Source organism: Fundulus heteroclitus, chromosome 19 (assembly GCF_011125445.2).
Source record: "Fundulus heteroclitus isolate FHET01 chromosome 19, MU-UCD_Fhet_4.1, whole genome shotgun sequence".
In the NCBI taxonomy this organism is placed as follows: domain Eukaryota; kingdom Metazoa; phylum Chordata; class Actinopteri; order Cyprinodontiformes; family Fundulidae; genus Fundulus; species Fundulus heteroclitus.
The window spans coordinates 7,000,460-7,017,912 of NC_046379.1; the positions used below are offsets into that span (position 1 = coordinate 7,000,460).

General features: G+C 38.2%; 1 protein-coding gene across 1 annotated transcript; it reads left to right on the forward strand.

Annotated features, from left to right (window-relative positions):
* The first annotated feature begins 11,330 nt into the window (after nucleotides 1–11,330).
* Nucleotides 11,331–17,229, forward strand: dhrs7 (dehydrogenase/reductase (SDR family) member 7). Its single transcript, XM_012864536.3, has 7 exons — nucleotides 11,331–11,551; nucleotides 13,397–13,549; nucleotides 13,652–13,758; nucleotides 14,907–15,146; nucleotides 15,248–15,370; nucleotides 15,452–15,667; nucleotides 16,953–17,229. Exons 1-7 carry the CDS (start codon nucleotides 11,422–11,424, stop codon nucleotides 16,992–16,994), a joined length of 1,011 nt encoding a protein of 336 aa, XP_012719990.2. The 5' UTR covers nucleotides 11,331–11,421; the 3' UTR covers nucleotides 16,995–17,229.
* Nucleotides 17,230–17,453: the final 224 nt, after the last annotated feature.

Here is a 17,453-nt window from a genome sequence, read left to right on the forward strand (position 1 = left end):
TGATCAAACATTTAGTTCAGTTGTTTAATTAAAAAAAGACTCCTATGGCTAAAACCCAAACATCCAGTTTCTTGTAAAATCACAAAAACTAAGTAAAACCATACAGAAAATATGCTGAAAAGTTTATGCCTTTACAATCAAAAGAGCCCCTTTTGCCCTTAGTCTAGCTAAATAAAGAGTTGTTACCTGACCTTTTGAAAAAAAAAAATAAATACAATGTATCATTTTTGAGAAATATCAAATATTCGTTATTTGCTAGAATCAATGCCCTTATAAGAAACATACATAAATGCATTTTCTTCTGGTTTGCTAATTTAACTTTTGTGGAAAATGATGTTAAAATAAACCAGTTTCCCACCTGATCACAAGTAAACGAGGAGCTAAAAACATTACTGGCACTTTTAGTGTAATTATGTTGTGCTAATTAAATGCAATTATAATAGTAATCAGCATCCGTTATTATATCTATGTTTAAAAATATTAGTCGGTTAATTTTTAGCTAACGTCATTAAGAGCCACTTGCGGCTCCGGGGCCGCAGGTTGCAGACCTCTGCTGTATGTCATGAGGAAGACTGCTGACTTGACAGTTATCTAGCAGACAGTCACTGACCGCACACAGAGGTAAGCCACTAAAGGTCATTGCTAAATAAGCTGACTGTTCAAAGAGCTGCTGTATACAAGCGTACTAACGGAAAGTTGAGTAGAAGGAAAAAGTTTAGTAGAAAAAAGGCAGCAATGGGAGGCTTCATGAGGCATGAAGTCAGTGCTTCCAGAACTATTGAACAAAATAATAGACATGAGCTACAACTGCCACATTCCTTGTGTTCAGCCACTCATGAACCAAAGAGGAATCTTAGCTGGGCTAAGGGTGAATATATCCTAACTTTCACTCAGTGCTCTAAAGGCATCTTTTCAGCTGGTATACATTTTGCATTTAATTCGGAAATCAGGTCCCTGAGTCTGGAAGAGGCGTGAAAAGGCCCAGAGTCAGAGATACTTGATCTACTCCATGCCAAGCTGTATTGATCCAGTAATTCATGCAAAAGAAACCTTATCCAAATGAGTGTGTGTGCTGCACTGTACATGAGTACACATTTCAGTAGGCCCACATTACTGCATGAAAAATCATTTTCACTGATCGTATGTAATATTTAAACTGTTTGAGGAACCAAATGTTGTTTTCTAATTAGCTGTAAACCATATCCATAAAAAAAGAAATAAACACTTGAAATCCATACATGGGTTCCGAATTTTTGATTTAATTATTGAAAACAAATACATCGTTTGATGATATTCTATTTTTATTATTTATTGCAATTGTTTTTCACAGTTTGCATTGCTTTCTTGTCTAATTGTAAATATTATCCAAATTAGCATTTTTTTTTTCTTGCTTCATAAAGTTTGCAATTTATAGCTTAATTTAAACCAAACACTATCAGTTTAGTTCGTTAAACTGAGAAAGCGGACATAGTCCAAGTGTTTCTAGTTTTACTCCCTAGCACAATCACAAATGGAGGTAAATTATTTTGAAAATCAATTTCCCCACCCTATTAAATCATCGGTTGTGGGATGGTGGAACATTACTTTTGACATTACGACTCTATATACCGTTTCCATGCAAAGGAACTGGAAATTGAAGCTTCATGTGGAGTCCAATGGCTAAATAATGTTGCAGCCTCTGCTGAGTGTTGCATGATTGATGGCTGTGCCTGGGATTGGTCTGACGGCAGCATTCTCTTAATGCTCTTTCCAGGAAGGAGCTGCCTTGCAAGATAAACACGCTCACACCCGCTCTCACCCACAATTCAGGAGGCATTTACATTTTTTTTAAAACCGTCACTCATGAACTTTTTGGGATTTAAGGAAGGCTTTCGAAATCCAGTCAGTATCGTACTGTATGTATCATTTCTAATTACAGAATTACTCAATATAAACAGATTAACAATATGATCAGAGGTTATTATTTAAAGGAGTCATAGCAACAACAACGTATTTGTAGCTGACTGAGACTGACACACTTATCATTTATCTAGATCTTTATCTGAGATTCCTCTACAAAAGTATGTACCAAACATATAATAGCATCCCACATTTTTAATTAGAAAAATAAATTTAAAAAATTAAGCCAAAACTGTGCCAAAATGGCACAAAAACAATAGGGGTCCGCCTGGATTTTTTTTAATCAAGACATGTATACCTTCTCAGTTGCTTAATAGAAATATAGTGTAGGTTTCTAAAAAGAAATTTATTTTTAGTGTAAATGTAGACTGTGCATTAAATAAAAATAAAGGTTAAAGGCCTCAGCCTCAACATCAGCTGTGCTGTTTACAAACAAACCAAAGATACAAGCATCCAAGTAAGGATGAAGAGCCCAAATTATGTAGATCAGAGCCTAAATTATTTAGTAAAGTGAATCAGAACACAAAATTAAAGAAATTAGATGAGAAAAAAACATGATGCAGGATCTCTACCAACCTTTAGATTAAAATGTTTGAGCTCAACTGGAAGCTTTTTGTAGCCTGGCCCAGTAAAAAGCTAACTTTCCCCCCGATGTGCTGAGCTGACAAAAAAAAAAAAACAACCCAGCATTGGTCAGTTATGTAACCCTTGCTCCGTGGGTTGAGAGGAGATGTGCCCTGTAGGAGCTCCTATCTGACTGAAACCCTGGAGTTCAGCTGAACTTATCTGAACCATATTCTGACCCAAAACAAACCAAGGATGTCCTCCCACAGGGGCCACAGTGTTACACAGAGCTCAGCGTGTTCATGTGCTCGTAAAATTAATCAGAATCAGACATACTTTAATAATCCCAGAGGGAAATTGCTGAAATCCCAGAGGGAAATTGCTGAAATTACCTTTATTATGACAATTTAAATATCATAAAAAAATAACTGAAGCATGCATATATTGGCAATAACATTTTAACGTGAACTATTTTTTAAGGTAGTAAAAATGTATTGCTTCCTCACACAAAGAGTCAAAGACTCAAAGGAAGTCTGTCTGTGTGACATAAAAAAATATATTAAGTTTGACAAATATTTACAAAATAAAATACCTTTTTAATCTTGTAAAATGAGATAAAATAACTAAATTTCTGGTGGTTAAGAAATTAAGACATCCCCATATTTATTACACACAGACAATATCAGATGAGGTCCTTGTGATTAAAACACTATTGGTGGAGTTTTGTGCTGTTTAAGACTCAAACACTTAGGTGTGGTCCTGACTGCTGAAAAGAGAGAGAGAGAGAGAGCATCGCGTTAACATCCAGATGCCTGTCTGAGGCCTTCAGAAACAAGGTTATAGCATCTTATGGAGTAATTAAAGGATTTTTACGCAGTCTCACAATAATTTTGATCTCAGCCATTCATCTGAAAGCAGACCGCAAGACGCTGACAGAAGCCTCCACAGTGGGCTCTTGCTACTATTAAAATAAAAGTGAATTCCTCCACAAGTTTAAATTTATGGGATTAGTGCAAGGAAGAAATCTTTGATCTGTAGGAAACACATGAAGGCCAGACTAAAGTTTACCAGAGAGAACACAAACAAGGACCGTGATTTCTAGGATTATATGATTTGGACAGACGAGCTCCAGGGAAAAAAAAACTCACACTAACTCAAGTACAGAGAGGAAAGTGTCACGGTTTGGGGATACTTTGCTTGTAGTGGGCCCTTAAGTCATCATCGTTTAATCCATAATTTCTTCTATTGAATTGTGCTTGAGAAAAACATGAAACAATCTGTAACATCACTGTAATATTCTCAAGAAATATAGATTACTTAGTTTTGACAATTTAATCCAATATACAAGTTTGAAAATAGTATTCAAAATTGTGAATAACATTACCCCAACCACATTAAAAATATTTGTTAAACTTTATTCTGAACAAACAACTCAGATGTCGCGCTTGACAGCTCACAGAAACGGTACCATTCCTAAAAAGACCCTCTGCCTTTGCACAGACAGCCTTTTCATATATAGCCATCAAAAAACAAAAACAAAAAAAAATATAGAGAATCAGCTCCCAGTCAGTCTGAAGCTGTCTGCTGACTTAACTACTTTTCCTAAAAATTTACAGAAATATTTAAGTAAAAATCAGCTGCGTCTGCATCGATCAAGGTAAAATTTTAATGATAATATTTATGTACTTAACATATAAGCACTGAAACTTTTTTTTTTTACAATTCATGATCTCCTTTTAACTTAGAATATAAATGTTAATCATGTTGTACAAATACAATGTGTCTGTATTTCAGATGGAAATTAACAATAGCTAAATCTGGTACAAAGCAACTTTTCTTTGAAAGAATGTTGTATTTTTTACATTGCCCCTGCCAAAAAACAAATTTACAAACAAATTAAAGCTAAAGAAGAACTGAACTCTGGAACATGTCAATGACCAAAAAACATACCAGTGAGTCAAACAAGGACTTTCCTGAAAATTAAGAAATGAAAAAAATCAGGTCTAGTTAAAGTCCAACTCTTGTAGTTATGAGAGGCTGTGGCATGACTTGAAACAGGCTGTGCATGGAGGAAACCCCTTAAACGTTTCACAGCTGAAAGTGAGGAGTGGGGCAAACTTTCCCCAGACCAATGTCAAAAACTGATTATTGTTGTTTCGGTCAAATTAAATCCCTTTGTTTTCAACCCAAAAATTTTTTTAAAAACAAAACAACTGGACTTCCATTCTGAAGCTGAAGATGTTTTGCTTCCCATCCAGGAAGCTAGCTTGTTTTAAAGAGAATACCTAGAAATAAGATTGGACATCAATATGCAAACATTTCTTGATAAATAACAGAATACTTAATGGCGTATCCTGATCTTTTCACATGTGTGCCTGCACATAATCTGTGTAAATATTATGTGAAAGGGAGAAAAAAAAAACATTTCATCGCCCTTCTAATTTCTTCAATCAGGCCAGGGCCAGTCCAGCATGGAACAGTACATGCTGTACATATAATGTCTCCATATGACCTAATACGTTGGTTTTATTCATAGGAAACTCTGACCTAAAGGATGAGGGCATTCAAGGACTTCTGATTGATTTTCTAAAGAGAAAGCGGCAAAAAAAAAAAAAATTGAAATAAGTAGTGTACGGTTGTAAGACTATTTTAGACACAAGTAAAACCTTTTGCACTGTGCAGTATGCATATTCTGACTGCCAGGGGACTGTTTGTCCTGAGTGGGACACCACCGGTAACAGGATACTTCCCAGTACATACACTTCTGATGGCAGGCTAAGCTTCCCTGAGATACCTCATGTGTCTAAAATTAACTAGAACTATTTAAAAAAGAAAAAAGAGAAAAAAGCATTTTCTCTGCACTGTATTTATATACGCAACGACACAGCTGTGCTTAAAATAGCATCAGCCCGACAACACTAACCAGAACAGTCACTGTTTATGGAAGAAATCTAATTTAACAAGGTATATTATTTACTGCTGTGCTCAGCAGAGTACTTGAACAGCACAAGACCCAACAGATAACTAAAGAATAGAATATAACAGAATAATCCTGACCCTTCCTGTAAAGAGCATCCGTGTTCCAGGATTCTCCAGGTGAGTCAGAGCTCAACGCAGGAGGGGGATGACGGCATCATCCACCCCAATGCCAAGGCTGGTAAGCAAAATGCCGTGGATCCAACAAAGATCTCCCCAAGGGGTGAAGATGGTTGAGGAACAACCTCTTAATAGCCTGGAGCAGTGAAGTCCTTCAGATGTGTAGGAGATCTTCCACAGCTGTGGTACGCCAGTTATAACATGTAAGCAGGTAATTCTGTGTAACTGAATCAATAACTGTTCAAACTATGTGATATCAGTGGGGAGTTCAATCACCGATGCCATTTGTTGTTTCAAAAAGAGGAGACAAACAGATGTCAGAAGGCAGCAAACTTTTGAATACTGGTTTTAGTGCATTGTTCTCTAAAAAAAAAATAGGGTACTTCCATACATTGTCAGCAGAAAAAGGTACACTGACTAAAAATATGATTGCACAGAGAAAAATAAAGAAATATAGAAAACGATTAATGGGGTCGAGCGTGTTTCGGTGGTACATGTACGGTGACCTTAGTCCTCGACGCGGCTGACCCAGGTTCGACTCTGACTTGTGGTCCTTTGCCGCATGTACCCCCCCCCCCCCCCAATACCACCTTTCCTGTCAGCCCACTATACGAAAAACAAGCCACTAGTGCCGTAAAAACCTCAAACGAAAAAGAAAATTATTGATGGGTAAACTAAATTGATCCAAGTTCCTTTATAATGTGTAACATATTCAGAAATACATAGAAGTAAACGTAAAATTACCATTTCACTTTCCAAAAACAGCTTGAATGAAAAAGACTTCAATGATCAACACCAGGGTGATCTGAGAGGGCCTACGGTTAATACTGTAACCTATGTCTGAAAAACACACCGAAGGGGTCACAGTTTGTGAAATAACACATTTTCCCAATTTTTTTAACTAATTGTGTAGAAATTTGGGACAATACTTTTATAAATTGTTATTTAATTGGACTTCTATTTGATAAAAAAAAAGAGGATCATGAGTAGAAAAGGGCATAAAGATCCAATGAATCTACTATTCCTGAATTTTAAATTGGTGAAATTCTATGACTTGGTGGACATGTTTTTAAGTTATTTTTAAAATACAGAATAAAATATCAAAAAATTTGCACAAACTAAAAAAGTATTAAAGGAATGTGTGTATGTGTGTGTTACCTCCTCTGATGGCAGGGTGGGACTGGCAGGAGTGTCAATCGGACCAACTGGGAGGAACATAAAGAGGAACGGATCGCATGAGGCAGAAGAGGCCAGATTGGTCTTACTGGTAAATGGGTAATCAGACCTCAGAAAAAAAAGGAGAAGAAATAAAAACCTACAAGGCCACTGGCCGTAATAACCTTCTACAATCGTACGTGCAGTAGTTGTTTTATGCACAAGGGTCTTATTAATAAATATATATATCTAACAAAAGCACAGAGCTTGACAAGTTTTCTATTGTTATACAATCTTTCCATAACTCACTGACTTGTTCAAATACGGTCAAGGGAAACTGTTTCAAATAATATAAATATTTATAATTCATCAACTTGACTACATTTCCGAGGCCCGAATGAACAAATGAATCAAGCAGAAACAAATACATCACAAGCGTGATTGGCGATATGTGTCATGTTTGAAAAGCAATAAAGTTCCAGTTAGCTAATTTGACAGTACTTCATTAAAATTAAAGTAATAATATTTAAAAAGTGGAAAAAGTGTTTGGACACAGCTGACTTGGAAATGCCAGTTCTCTTCTTGCATTTTACTAAAAACGTATTTATATGTAAAGACCAGAGTTTAGACTTCCTCAGTAGTACCATTTGAATGTAAGCCAAATAAATAACAGGAAAGGCGCAAACAATCATGAATTAGGCAACATGTTAAACAAAATAAAACTACTCTCTTGAGTATATTAAGGCGTAATCGCTCCTGTCTGTCTTCGTCCTAAGTCTATCTTGTGTGTAGTTTGCTATTGTGAGTAACCCAACGTGCTTCTGTCTGGCCTGTTTGTAATGTGTGTGTCTTGTGTTTCTTTTCTTTTAATGTTAACATCAACCAGTCCAGGGACTACAAATGGAAATTAGACAATGTCTACAATCTGGCATATTTACATTTGATACGTATGTTCATTAATATGTACTGTCCCTTTTTACAAATAAATAAACATGGTTTATTCTATAGTAGTTTATAGTTACGTCTGTAAAACCTATCAATCTGTAAAAAATGTTTACCTCATTGAAACAGTAATACGAACCATAATAATGCAGCAAGACCTTTTCCTAATAATAGTTGGCATAGTCATTATATGCTAAATGACATTAGATTCTTATGTACTGTGGAGGCATGTTGAGGCTCCTATATGTCAGGAATCCCTCTTACTGGGAAGTTGCTCAGAACCCGTTTTTAAAGTCAGACTTCAGCCGGGATGCATTCAGGGTGTGGTTCAGCGTTGCCATGGACGCTCGTGTTTGTGTGCGTGTCAACAGTGAGCGGTAAGCTAGCTGCAAATGCAACCGTCCCGAATGAAACGTCTAACCATTTTAAAACCACAGAATGTTATTTTCTCAGATGTTTGTGATTGATTTTTAATAGAGTCTGATTTTGCACTGATGACCTGCTCTGAATTTGACTGTTTGTATGTGTGTAGAAAAGGTTGTGCAAAGCTGAGTGATTTGTAAAGAAAAGCAAAGTTCAGTTAACGCATTTTCTTTTCGTTTAAAGCAGGATTGGGTTGTAAAACAATATCTTAAGCTTTGAACACCTCTGAGAGCTCTGTTCAATCCTCCGTTTGAACATGGAGAGAGGGTGAACCAGCTGTAGACCTACCCAGACACGGACAACCAGCTAAACTAGCAGGCTGGGTAAGTAGGGTGTTAATCAGCGTTACACGCCCATGGTAACTCTGGAGGAGCTACAGAGATCCACAGCTCGGGTGGGAGAATCTGTTGCCAGAGCATCTAATGCCAATTTACTCCACAGATCTGGCCTGTGTGGAAAATTGAGAAAAAAGACAAATACCTTTGAAACAAATCAATAAAATGCTGTATTTGCAGTTTATCACAAGCAATGTAAAGGGTCTAAACTTGTACAGTTAACTCTACCATCAGTCATCCACCTATTCACATGCTGATGGTGGTGAGCTACACTGTAGCCACAGATGTCCTGGAGCAGACCGACGTAAGCTGGGCTGCCACACAATCTAACGACCCGCAGCAGCAGGCAAATCCCCTGTCCAAGGATACAACAACTGAGACAGACAGAGCAGGGGTTTGAACCGGCAACCTACTAGTTACATAACAAACTCCTAGCTCCTGTGCCTCTGTCGGCCATCACTGTACTGCCGTGGTCCCCAACCCTGGTCCTTGTCCACTGTCCTGCACATTCACACGGCGATGGGTGATCACCAGGCTTCTGTAGCCTGCCGAAAAAGGTGATGCTAGCATTTCAATAAGGTGCGGCGGAGTCCTGCACGTCCAAAACATGCAGGACATTGGTTGCTGAGGACCAGGGTACGGGGCCACAGAAAACATGTTAAAGCTTTGGTCAGATGAGACCCCAATAGTGCGTTTTGTCCTCACCCAAAATCCTCGGTGTGTAGGCAAACTAATACTCCACATCAGGCTGAACACACCATCCCTAAAGTGAAAGATGATGGCTGCAGGATTACGCTGTTGGCATGCTTTTCTTCAGCAGGGACAGGAAAGCGGCTTAAAATGGATAGAAATTAGCTAAATGAAGGGAAATTCTGGAAGAAAACCTGTTAGATGCTGAAGAACCCTTGGCAAAAAGTATTATACTTGAAATTAGTTTTATTAAGTATACTTAAGTATAAGTATACTGCGACAGACTGGCGACCTGTCCAGGGAGTACCCCGCCTCTCGCCCATTGAATGCTGGAGATAGGCACCAGCACACCTCGCGACCCCAGCAGGGATAGACGTGTTAGAAAATGGATGGATGGATGGAAGTATAAATATAAACTTAAGTCTTAGTATGAATGTCCTTAGTCTTTTATTTATACTTTTCAGTATAAGTCAAGTGTACTTCACTATACTATTAGTTATATAATATTAAGTCTATGAAAAAATAAACTTGAAGTACACTGTCTCATATTAAGTATGAAATATGTATACTCATAGTACACTTGTACATCTGAAAACCCTTAATAACAATTTCTAGCTCCGGTTCCTTGACCTTTCATGGGGTCTACAGTGAGAACTCTATCATGGGGAGGAAAGCAGCTCCGGACCGCTGTGCCGATTTCGGACAGCCTTTAACTCCGACGTCATTATGTGTCGGAAATACACACGGATGATGCAAATAAAATTCAGGCCTAAAGACTTCTGAAAATTAACTACCAAGTGCGCGCTCTTTTCTCTCTGGACATTTTCTTTGATTTCTGAGATAAGGCTGTGATTATATGTCGTGTCACGCAAAGGATTGTGGGATACCTTAAGGCTTCTTAGTGGCGGTAAGGGACGTTGCGGGGTTTCTAGGCGAAATTACAGACTCCTGCCCCTACCTCGTTTCTATTTTTATTTCTTTTTTTTAATCATACTACAAATCTTACAAGCAGAAGAAATTTCAATACAAAATACCCTTTGAAACTGAGCTAAACATGTCAGCATTTGAATATAAGTTTGACATAGTAACTGATGGAACAGGGAAGCCAATACATTATACATTGATTGAAAAACAAATAGAATAGGCAAAATAAAATAAATAAATAGTTGATACAAATAAGATAAATAAAATGTATAAACAGAAAATTTAAATCCTATATGCCATATGTCACATTTAGTTGTCTGGGGTCTGATGAAGAGAAAGATCTAATAAATGTTGATATAAATGTTGTGCATTTTTGGACTTAATATTTTTAAGGGAGTCACAAAAAAAAATAAAGAACTCTTTTAAGAAACCAGAAAATAGTGGGGTTACATTTAGAAATGTAGATTTACGAATGAAGTATTTTGCCAATATTATGAGGTTATTTAATAGAAATTCCAGCTTTGAGTCTTTTACTGTAAAAGGACACCAAACCTTATGTCACTGTACGTTCATTTTGACAAAGACACGTTGTTATTCAGAACGACAAAATGCATCCCAAAATAAAGCAGAGAAATTAAAAGAGAAGAAAACGTGTCCTTGTGTTTCAATCTCCTTTTTACAAAATGTACGTTCATTTAAACCAATATTAAATCTAAGGTGCATTAGCTGTCTAGATGGGCATATCTCATTTAATGTTTTAAAATGCACTACTTCCGCTTTCGGTGGAATAGAAATTTTCAAAAAGTTACATCTGATTATTTTGAATGTAGATGGGTCAGTACAAATTAGCTTTCCCCTACCTCCTTCCTTAGTGACCGCACTATTCGGACAGCACTTATCATGGCGACCACTGACGCTCTTCTTCTTTGGCTAAATAGTCCTGACCTGAAAATCCAACTGAAAACATGTGACAAGACCAGCAAACTGATGTTCACAGATGTTCTCCATCCCATTCTGACTTAGCTTGAGTTATTTTGTAAAGAAGTATTGGTGCACACTTCTGTCTCTAGATGTGTTGGAGCGGTTATACAAAATATTGTCTCAGGGGGGCTGAATAAAAATGCATTCCGCACTTTTGAGATTTTTATTTGTTTAAAAAAAAGCCTAGCTTCACATTATATACCTCTTTATATTGGTTTATCACATAAAGTCCCAACAAAACACCGACCGAAGTCTGTATAACGTGACAAAACAAGATAAGGTTAAAAGGACGGACGGATAGATGGACCTTAACTTTGAAAATCTCAAAGTACAGGAAGTGACGTTGCTAGCCTTTAGCTGCATCGCTGCAACAGTTTCAGTCTCTGTGTCAGACTCCTTCCTTGTCTAACAAATGGATTGGTGCATTTGCTCTTTGCTGTGGAGTTTCATCCCGCTGTGTTTGCTCGTCCACGTCCTGTGCTTCATCTTCGGGGACGCAGACCTCACTCTCCTGCGGGCCAGTCTAACAGGACACAGTCCAGGTGAGACCAGGACAGGTGTGGGGGGCGGGGGGCTGCTTTGCACTTGTTTGGGGGCTGTTGTAGATGAAGACGGGCAAACAATTAGGGTTGCAATCAAAACCACCCTAAGAACTGCTTGTAATCCTTGTGCTTTTTGTAACTCATGCATCAGCCATGTTTTATTGTGCAACTGTAATGCAGTGTCGTCCTAACTGTATGCAATGCGGGCCAAAACCGCTAAGTTAAAAGTACTGGAATTTAATTTTTATGATTAAAACGCGCTAAAAACGGTATAGTGCAACTTGCAATATTTCGATAAAACTAAAGTTTTAACATTGTAAGGTTCTAAAACGACCTTAACAAAAGAAAGGTGTACATTTTCCTAACCGTTTTGGGTTAAATGCTTTTCATTTAGTTAGTCATTTCTTTATAAATCATTGCTGTGTCCAGCCAAGGTGGATGAATACGGGGGTAAGTCTGTGTTGGAGTAAAAGTCACTGGATGTGTGTGGCCCCACTCCAGGGGCCTCCAACTTTACGGTCCTGTAACTCTTATATTCAAACCTGTGTCAACTCACCTGAGGTCATTTGTTTCCAAAAAGCAGAAGGGTGCCTTAATTGTATCAGAAATTATCAAATTAGTTTTAAACTGTTAACATAACTGTCCATTATTTAATTTTTTTACCAATCAATCTGTCTTTTGCGCATACAAGCTCCTTTGAAAACCATTTGTTGATGTATTTCACCTGCTCAGCCACTTGGGAGATTGCTTATTTCCTAAACTCTGTTGCTCAACATGCTTTCAGCAGGTGGAGGGACCTGAAGTGTAACATCCAGCATTTTGCTGTGAAGCAAAGCTGTTTTATGTTGCTTATAATATCAGGAGTCTCACTGAGAAAGAACTCGGCTGTGTCAGAGAAATCCAGAGCGGGCTTGATTTATGACTGGATTTGTTGAATTGTGTTGTAATTTTTTCCAACAAAATCATAGCGCACCATGTAAATAAATACATCTGGAAAATTGGATGTTTTAAAATACAGTCCAAAAATGTAAAATATGTTTTACTGAATTACAAATAAATATGACCAAAGTAAGTCTTTTATCATTTGTCAAACTGATGTGAAGCAGAAAAAGGTTTGGAGTACATACAAATTAAACAGGAAAGTTAAGTAAATCACAGTAAAAGGATTACAGTGTATTTCTGCAGTGTATACGATCCCAGAGGCTGCTGCCAATTAAAAACTTGTATTTCTATAGGAACCTTAAACAGAGCATTTGTTTGTCCAAGGGACTGTAGAGGAGCAATTTATTTACAAACTTTGCTCAAAAAAGTTTAAGTAAATTGATTACAATCAATATTACCAATCTTTGACACTCAGAGGCTTTTCTATTCTAAAGAAACAATTCTTTATTTTAAAGAACTAAATGTTTATAGATTTTTTCCCCCCCTATAAACGAGACAAGGTTGAAGAAACTTGAGCAATGTTTCCTAAAGGTGAAATGTATGTAAAAAGAGTGGGCCCAAGCACTGAACCCTGAGGAACGCCACAAATTACTATAAAAAGGAACAATACATCATTATTGTAAAGGAACTAAGCTCTGTATGATAAATACCACTTAAACCAGTCAAACGTTATTCCTCTTTTACGTGATGGACTATGAATTGAGGCTGAAATTATTCAAGGCGGCAAATTTTTTTTTTGTAAAGCCACCGTTTTCTATTGTCAATTTTTTTTAAATAATAAAAAATTAGGAATTTTGATAAATTAACACTCAGTTGTTAATAAATTGTTATCTTTCAGGCTAAATTTCTGTGTTAACATAATTGTGAATTATTATAGAAGTCGCTGCAATTTGCTTTACCCAGAAACCAAGCTGAAAGGGCTGGTGGTCTGGGTGACTGGAGCCTCCAGTGGGATTGGGGAGGAACTGGCTTATCAGCTGGCGAGATGCGGGTCACGTCTCATCCTGTCCGCTCGCCGTGAAGACCAACTGAACCGAGTTAAAAGTCAATGTCTGGGTGAGTTATTTGACTCTCAAACTCCAAACACTTTATCTTTGGACTCTTCAGTTGAATAGCAATGGGATAACATTAGTTATTATTATTTTTCTCTTCTTTTAGAGAACTCCAGCCTCAAAGATGAGGACATTCTTGTTCTTCCTCTTGATTTGTTGGACAGAAAGTCGCATGAGGAAAAAGCAAAAGCTGTGATAGAATACTTTGGGCATGTAAGGTCGTCACATTTCCTCCATCTAATGCAGCAAAGTGTTATCAACTGAAATATTAATTTTAACTTCCTTATCCAAGAAATACTTGTTGAGAATAAAAAAAAAAAATTAGTAAGAAAGCAAAGGCAGCAGCAAAGAAATGGTTTTGGACAATTTCAAACATAGAAGCATATAACAAAATTAAGCAAAGGTTTCAAAAGCATATACAACATTTTGCGCTCTTTTAATGTGTTCAGAGACTATAGCTCCTATATAGCTTATGTTGAAAGAAGTGCTTTATACATAATAATGTAACCCTGAGTTAATCTTTCGCTGGCCAGTGGAGACCAGCCAACCCTCAAAATCTGTGGGAAGAACGTAGATATTTTTAAAATAAATCTAAGAGAGCCGTGACAAACTAAATGCAGAGAGAAAGCATGCACGTGGAAGTTGTCACGGCATTCCAGTACAGACGTAAAGGCTGCAGAAACAAGTATTTCCTTGGCTACAAAAGTGCAAAATGACCAATTTTGAAAATAAGGACAGAGTTTTGATATAGATTTCTTAACTAGACACTGAAATGCTCTTAAAATTTGAGAACATAATTAAAAAATAATGCCAATTAATGTGTAATGGTGCGGCAACAAGTTCAAATTTCTGAACCTAGCAAAGAAGATCTTTTCATTTTTATAACTTCAGTGTTCAATTTGAAATAACACGAGCTCTGACTTTTCCACATTTAAAAAAAGTTTTTAGTTTAGATAGTTGGAAGATTAGTGATCGGCACTTCTTGTGCTGTAAAAAACTTTATAGTTAACATGGAAGTTGACATTAGTATTGGAGACATGTTCACCAAGATCCCTAACGTAGATAAGTTAGTGATCTTTTTTATTTGACACTAAAGTGAAGAAAAGCTGTGGACCAAGGACTAAGCCTTGAGGAACGCCCTTCAAGGCAAAAGCACAAATGGAACCATCTGTTTGTAGATGCTGAGATCTGTTGGAATCTGCAGTTCATTCAAGTACATTTTACACTTCCCTGTAAAGACGAAGTGAAGCTTTTAATTAATGTTATTTAGACATATGACAAGTAAAGGATGACTGGGTCCACTGTGTGTTTTTCAGGAAATTACGTTTCAATTTCTGACATTTTCCAACTTTTAACCTCAGATTGACATCCTAATTAACAACGGGGGCCGGAGCCAGCGCTCTCTGTGCTTGGAGACCTGTGTTGAGGTTTACCAGGCCTTGATGGAGCTCAACTTCCTCGGCACGGTCTCTTTAACCAAGCAGGTGCTGCCTCATATGACGCAGAGAGGCAGAGGGAGTATCGTGACTGTCAGCAGCGTGGTCGGCCTGGCTGGGGCACCGCTGGCAACAGGGTACTCTGCCAGTAAGCACGCTCTGCAGGTGAAGGGCTTTCAATCCTGGTTCACAACGTCAATAAGTCACAACTGTAAACGACGATCAGCGGTGTATTTAGAGCAGGTTTTGTGGATTATGTTCCGTAGGGTTTCTTTAATTCCCTTCGAACTGAGCTGACGGACTTTCCAGATATACTCATCAGCACGGTGTGTCCCGGGCCGGTGCAGTCACAGATCGTCGACAACGCCTTCACTGAAGAACTGAACAAAGTAACGCATCTGATTTGTGCTTCTTTGCTACGACTTGTGTGGCGTTTGCGGTTTCAGTAACTGGTGTTTCCCCTCCTAAAGCCCGTGGCCACGGTTGGCAGCCAGGAGCACAAGATGTCGACAAGCCGCTGCGTGCGTCTAATGCTGGTGGGAATTGCCAACGGCGTGAAGGAAATGTGGATTGCCCAGCAGCCCTTCCTCCTGTTTTACTACGCCTGGCAGTATGCACCTACGGTCGCCTGGGCCATGACCAACCTGTTGGGCAGAAAAAGGGTGCAGAATTTCAAAGCTGGCCTGGTACGTTTTGTTTGCTAATTAGGCATAATGCAAAGGTGCTCAGTACACACAATTGTGAAGCACTGAGAAAATGATACAAGGTTTCAGAATGGTTTCGTTGGGTATGTAAATACCAGCTTTAAATACCTTGAGAGCAAAAGGTTTACCCATCCTTTGCTAAATGGTTTGGACCCCAGTTAGATTGGATGGAGACTGTCTGGCAACATCAGATCTGGAGTTTTACCACAAAATTGCCATTTGATTTAGACAACGATTTTCTCTTTTTGGTCTGTTGTCCTTCAAAGATTATTTACTTGCATGTTAAGACTGATTTACTAATACAGGTCAACTGATTAGAAGAAATTGGATAAACCAAGTCTGTGCTTCTTCCTATTTGGTTTCAGACATATTGGGCAATCTATGCACATCAACATAAAGGATGCCATTCTTCCTAAATAAAGCCGACTCACCCATTCTTAGGGTTGTTTTCCTGCTGGAACCCACGCCCCCGTTTCAGTTCTTCTGCCGCCTCAAACGGGTTTTCTTCCAGGTTTGTCCTGCATTTAGCTCCATGCTATCAACTCTGATCAGCTTCTGTGTCCGTGCTCAAGAAAAGCCCCTCCACATTATAATTCTGCCACATATGTAGATCAAAAGGTTAAACTTTTGTTTCTTACATCTAACCAGAGCGTCTTCATCCATGCTTGTGGTAGGTATGAGTAGTTTTGCAAGACACTGTAGCTGCCGAGGTCAATGTCAAGGTACAGCTTAAAAATTGTGGCTTAATTTGAATAAATAGGATACAAAGATATTTTAGTGGTGACCCCAAGCTTGTGCGTTTGTGTGAATATTCTGAGAAGTTCTTGAACAAAGGAGACTGTCACGGAGGCGGCTCTTAACAGCCGGAGGGCCTCAGCTGTTGCTGACCCTGCTTTAGTCTTAATAAAGTTGCAGCAAGATGAGCGTGACATTGAGCTTTTCTCACACAGCTCAATGACTGACTAGTGTGTTGTGGCTTCTGGTGTACACCCACAGCTGAGGGCCGTGTAGGAAGGTCATGCTCCAACCAGCCTCACAGGAGTTTAAGGCATTGGGAGGGGGAAGAAACCTTTTCCAATCAAGGAATATTTTCCAACATTGAAGTCTGTGTAGTTAAAGCAATGTCAGGGTCAAGCTTGTGGCCTCCGAACAATTACTGTAAATTTAAAAATCTCTCATTCAGTTTTCATCCTTGAAGAAGAGCCATTCTGATTTTTGCTTAACGTTGCACCAAATCGGAGCTGACAGACGGCCCTTTCTGTTGCAGGACGCAGACTCTGCATACTTCACTAAACCAAAGACCTCCTGAAAGACGCATCCTGATGGGGAAGGACTCCGCTGCATTCCTGACGCTGGCTGTTTTCTACTTTCTACCAGGAAAGATTTAAGGGTGAAGGATAGCTCTTTTGAAAGCTCGCCGCTGCTTCCATCCCAGATGTAATGAGTCTCTTTTTGACGACATATTTTACTGTAGCCTGAAGACTATATTTAAGAATGACGATGATGCCCTTGTACTGACCTTTCCAAAGTAAAAAAAAAAAAAATAAAAAATTCAAAACCCTCTGGAAAAGTTTTGCCAACATTTTAATTTCAATTATGTACATTTACACATAGAAAAATTAATATGTACAGAAATCTGTGGACATGTTCCTTTGATCTCCTGTAAACAACTGAATTGTAAACAATACCAATAGCACTGACAAAGAAAGAGCAAGATATTCCCAAGGCACATCCTTGATATCCTGAACAGAACATTCAAATTATCTTT

Coding starts and splice junctions, on each gene's coding strand:
- dhrs7 (XM_012864536.3), top strand. CDS start 11,422: ATGGATTGGTGCATTTGCTCTTTGCTGTGGAGTTTCATCCCGCTGTGT. Junction 13,759..14,906: donor TGATAGAATACTTTGGGCAT/GTAAGGTCGTCA, acceptor TTTTAACCTCAG/ATTGACATCCTAATTAACAA. Junction 15,668..16,952: donor AGAATTTCAAAGCTGGCCTG/GTACGTTTTGTT, acceptor TTTCTGTTGCAG/GACGCAGACTCTGCATACTT.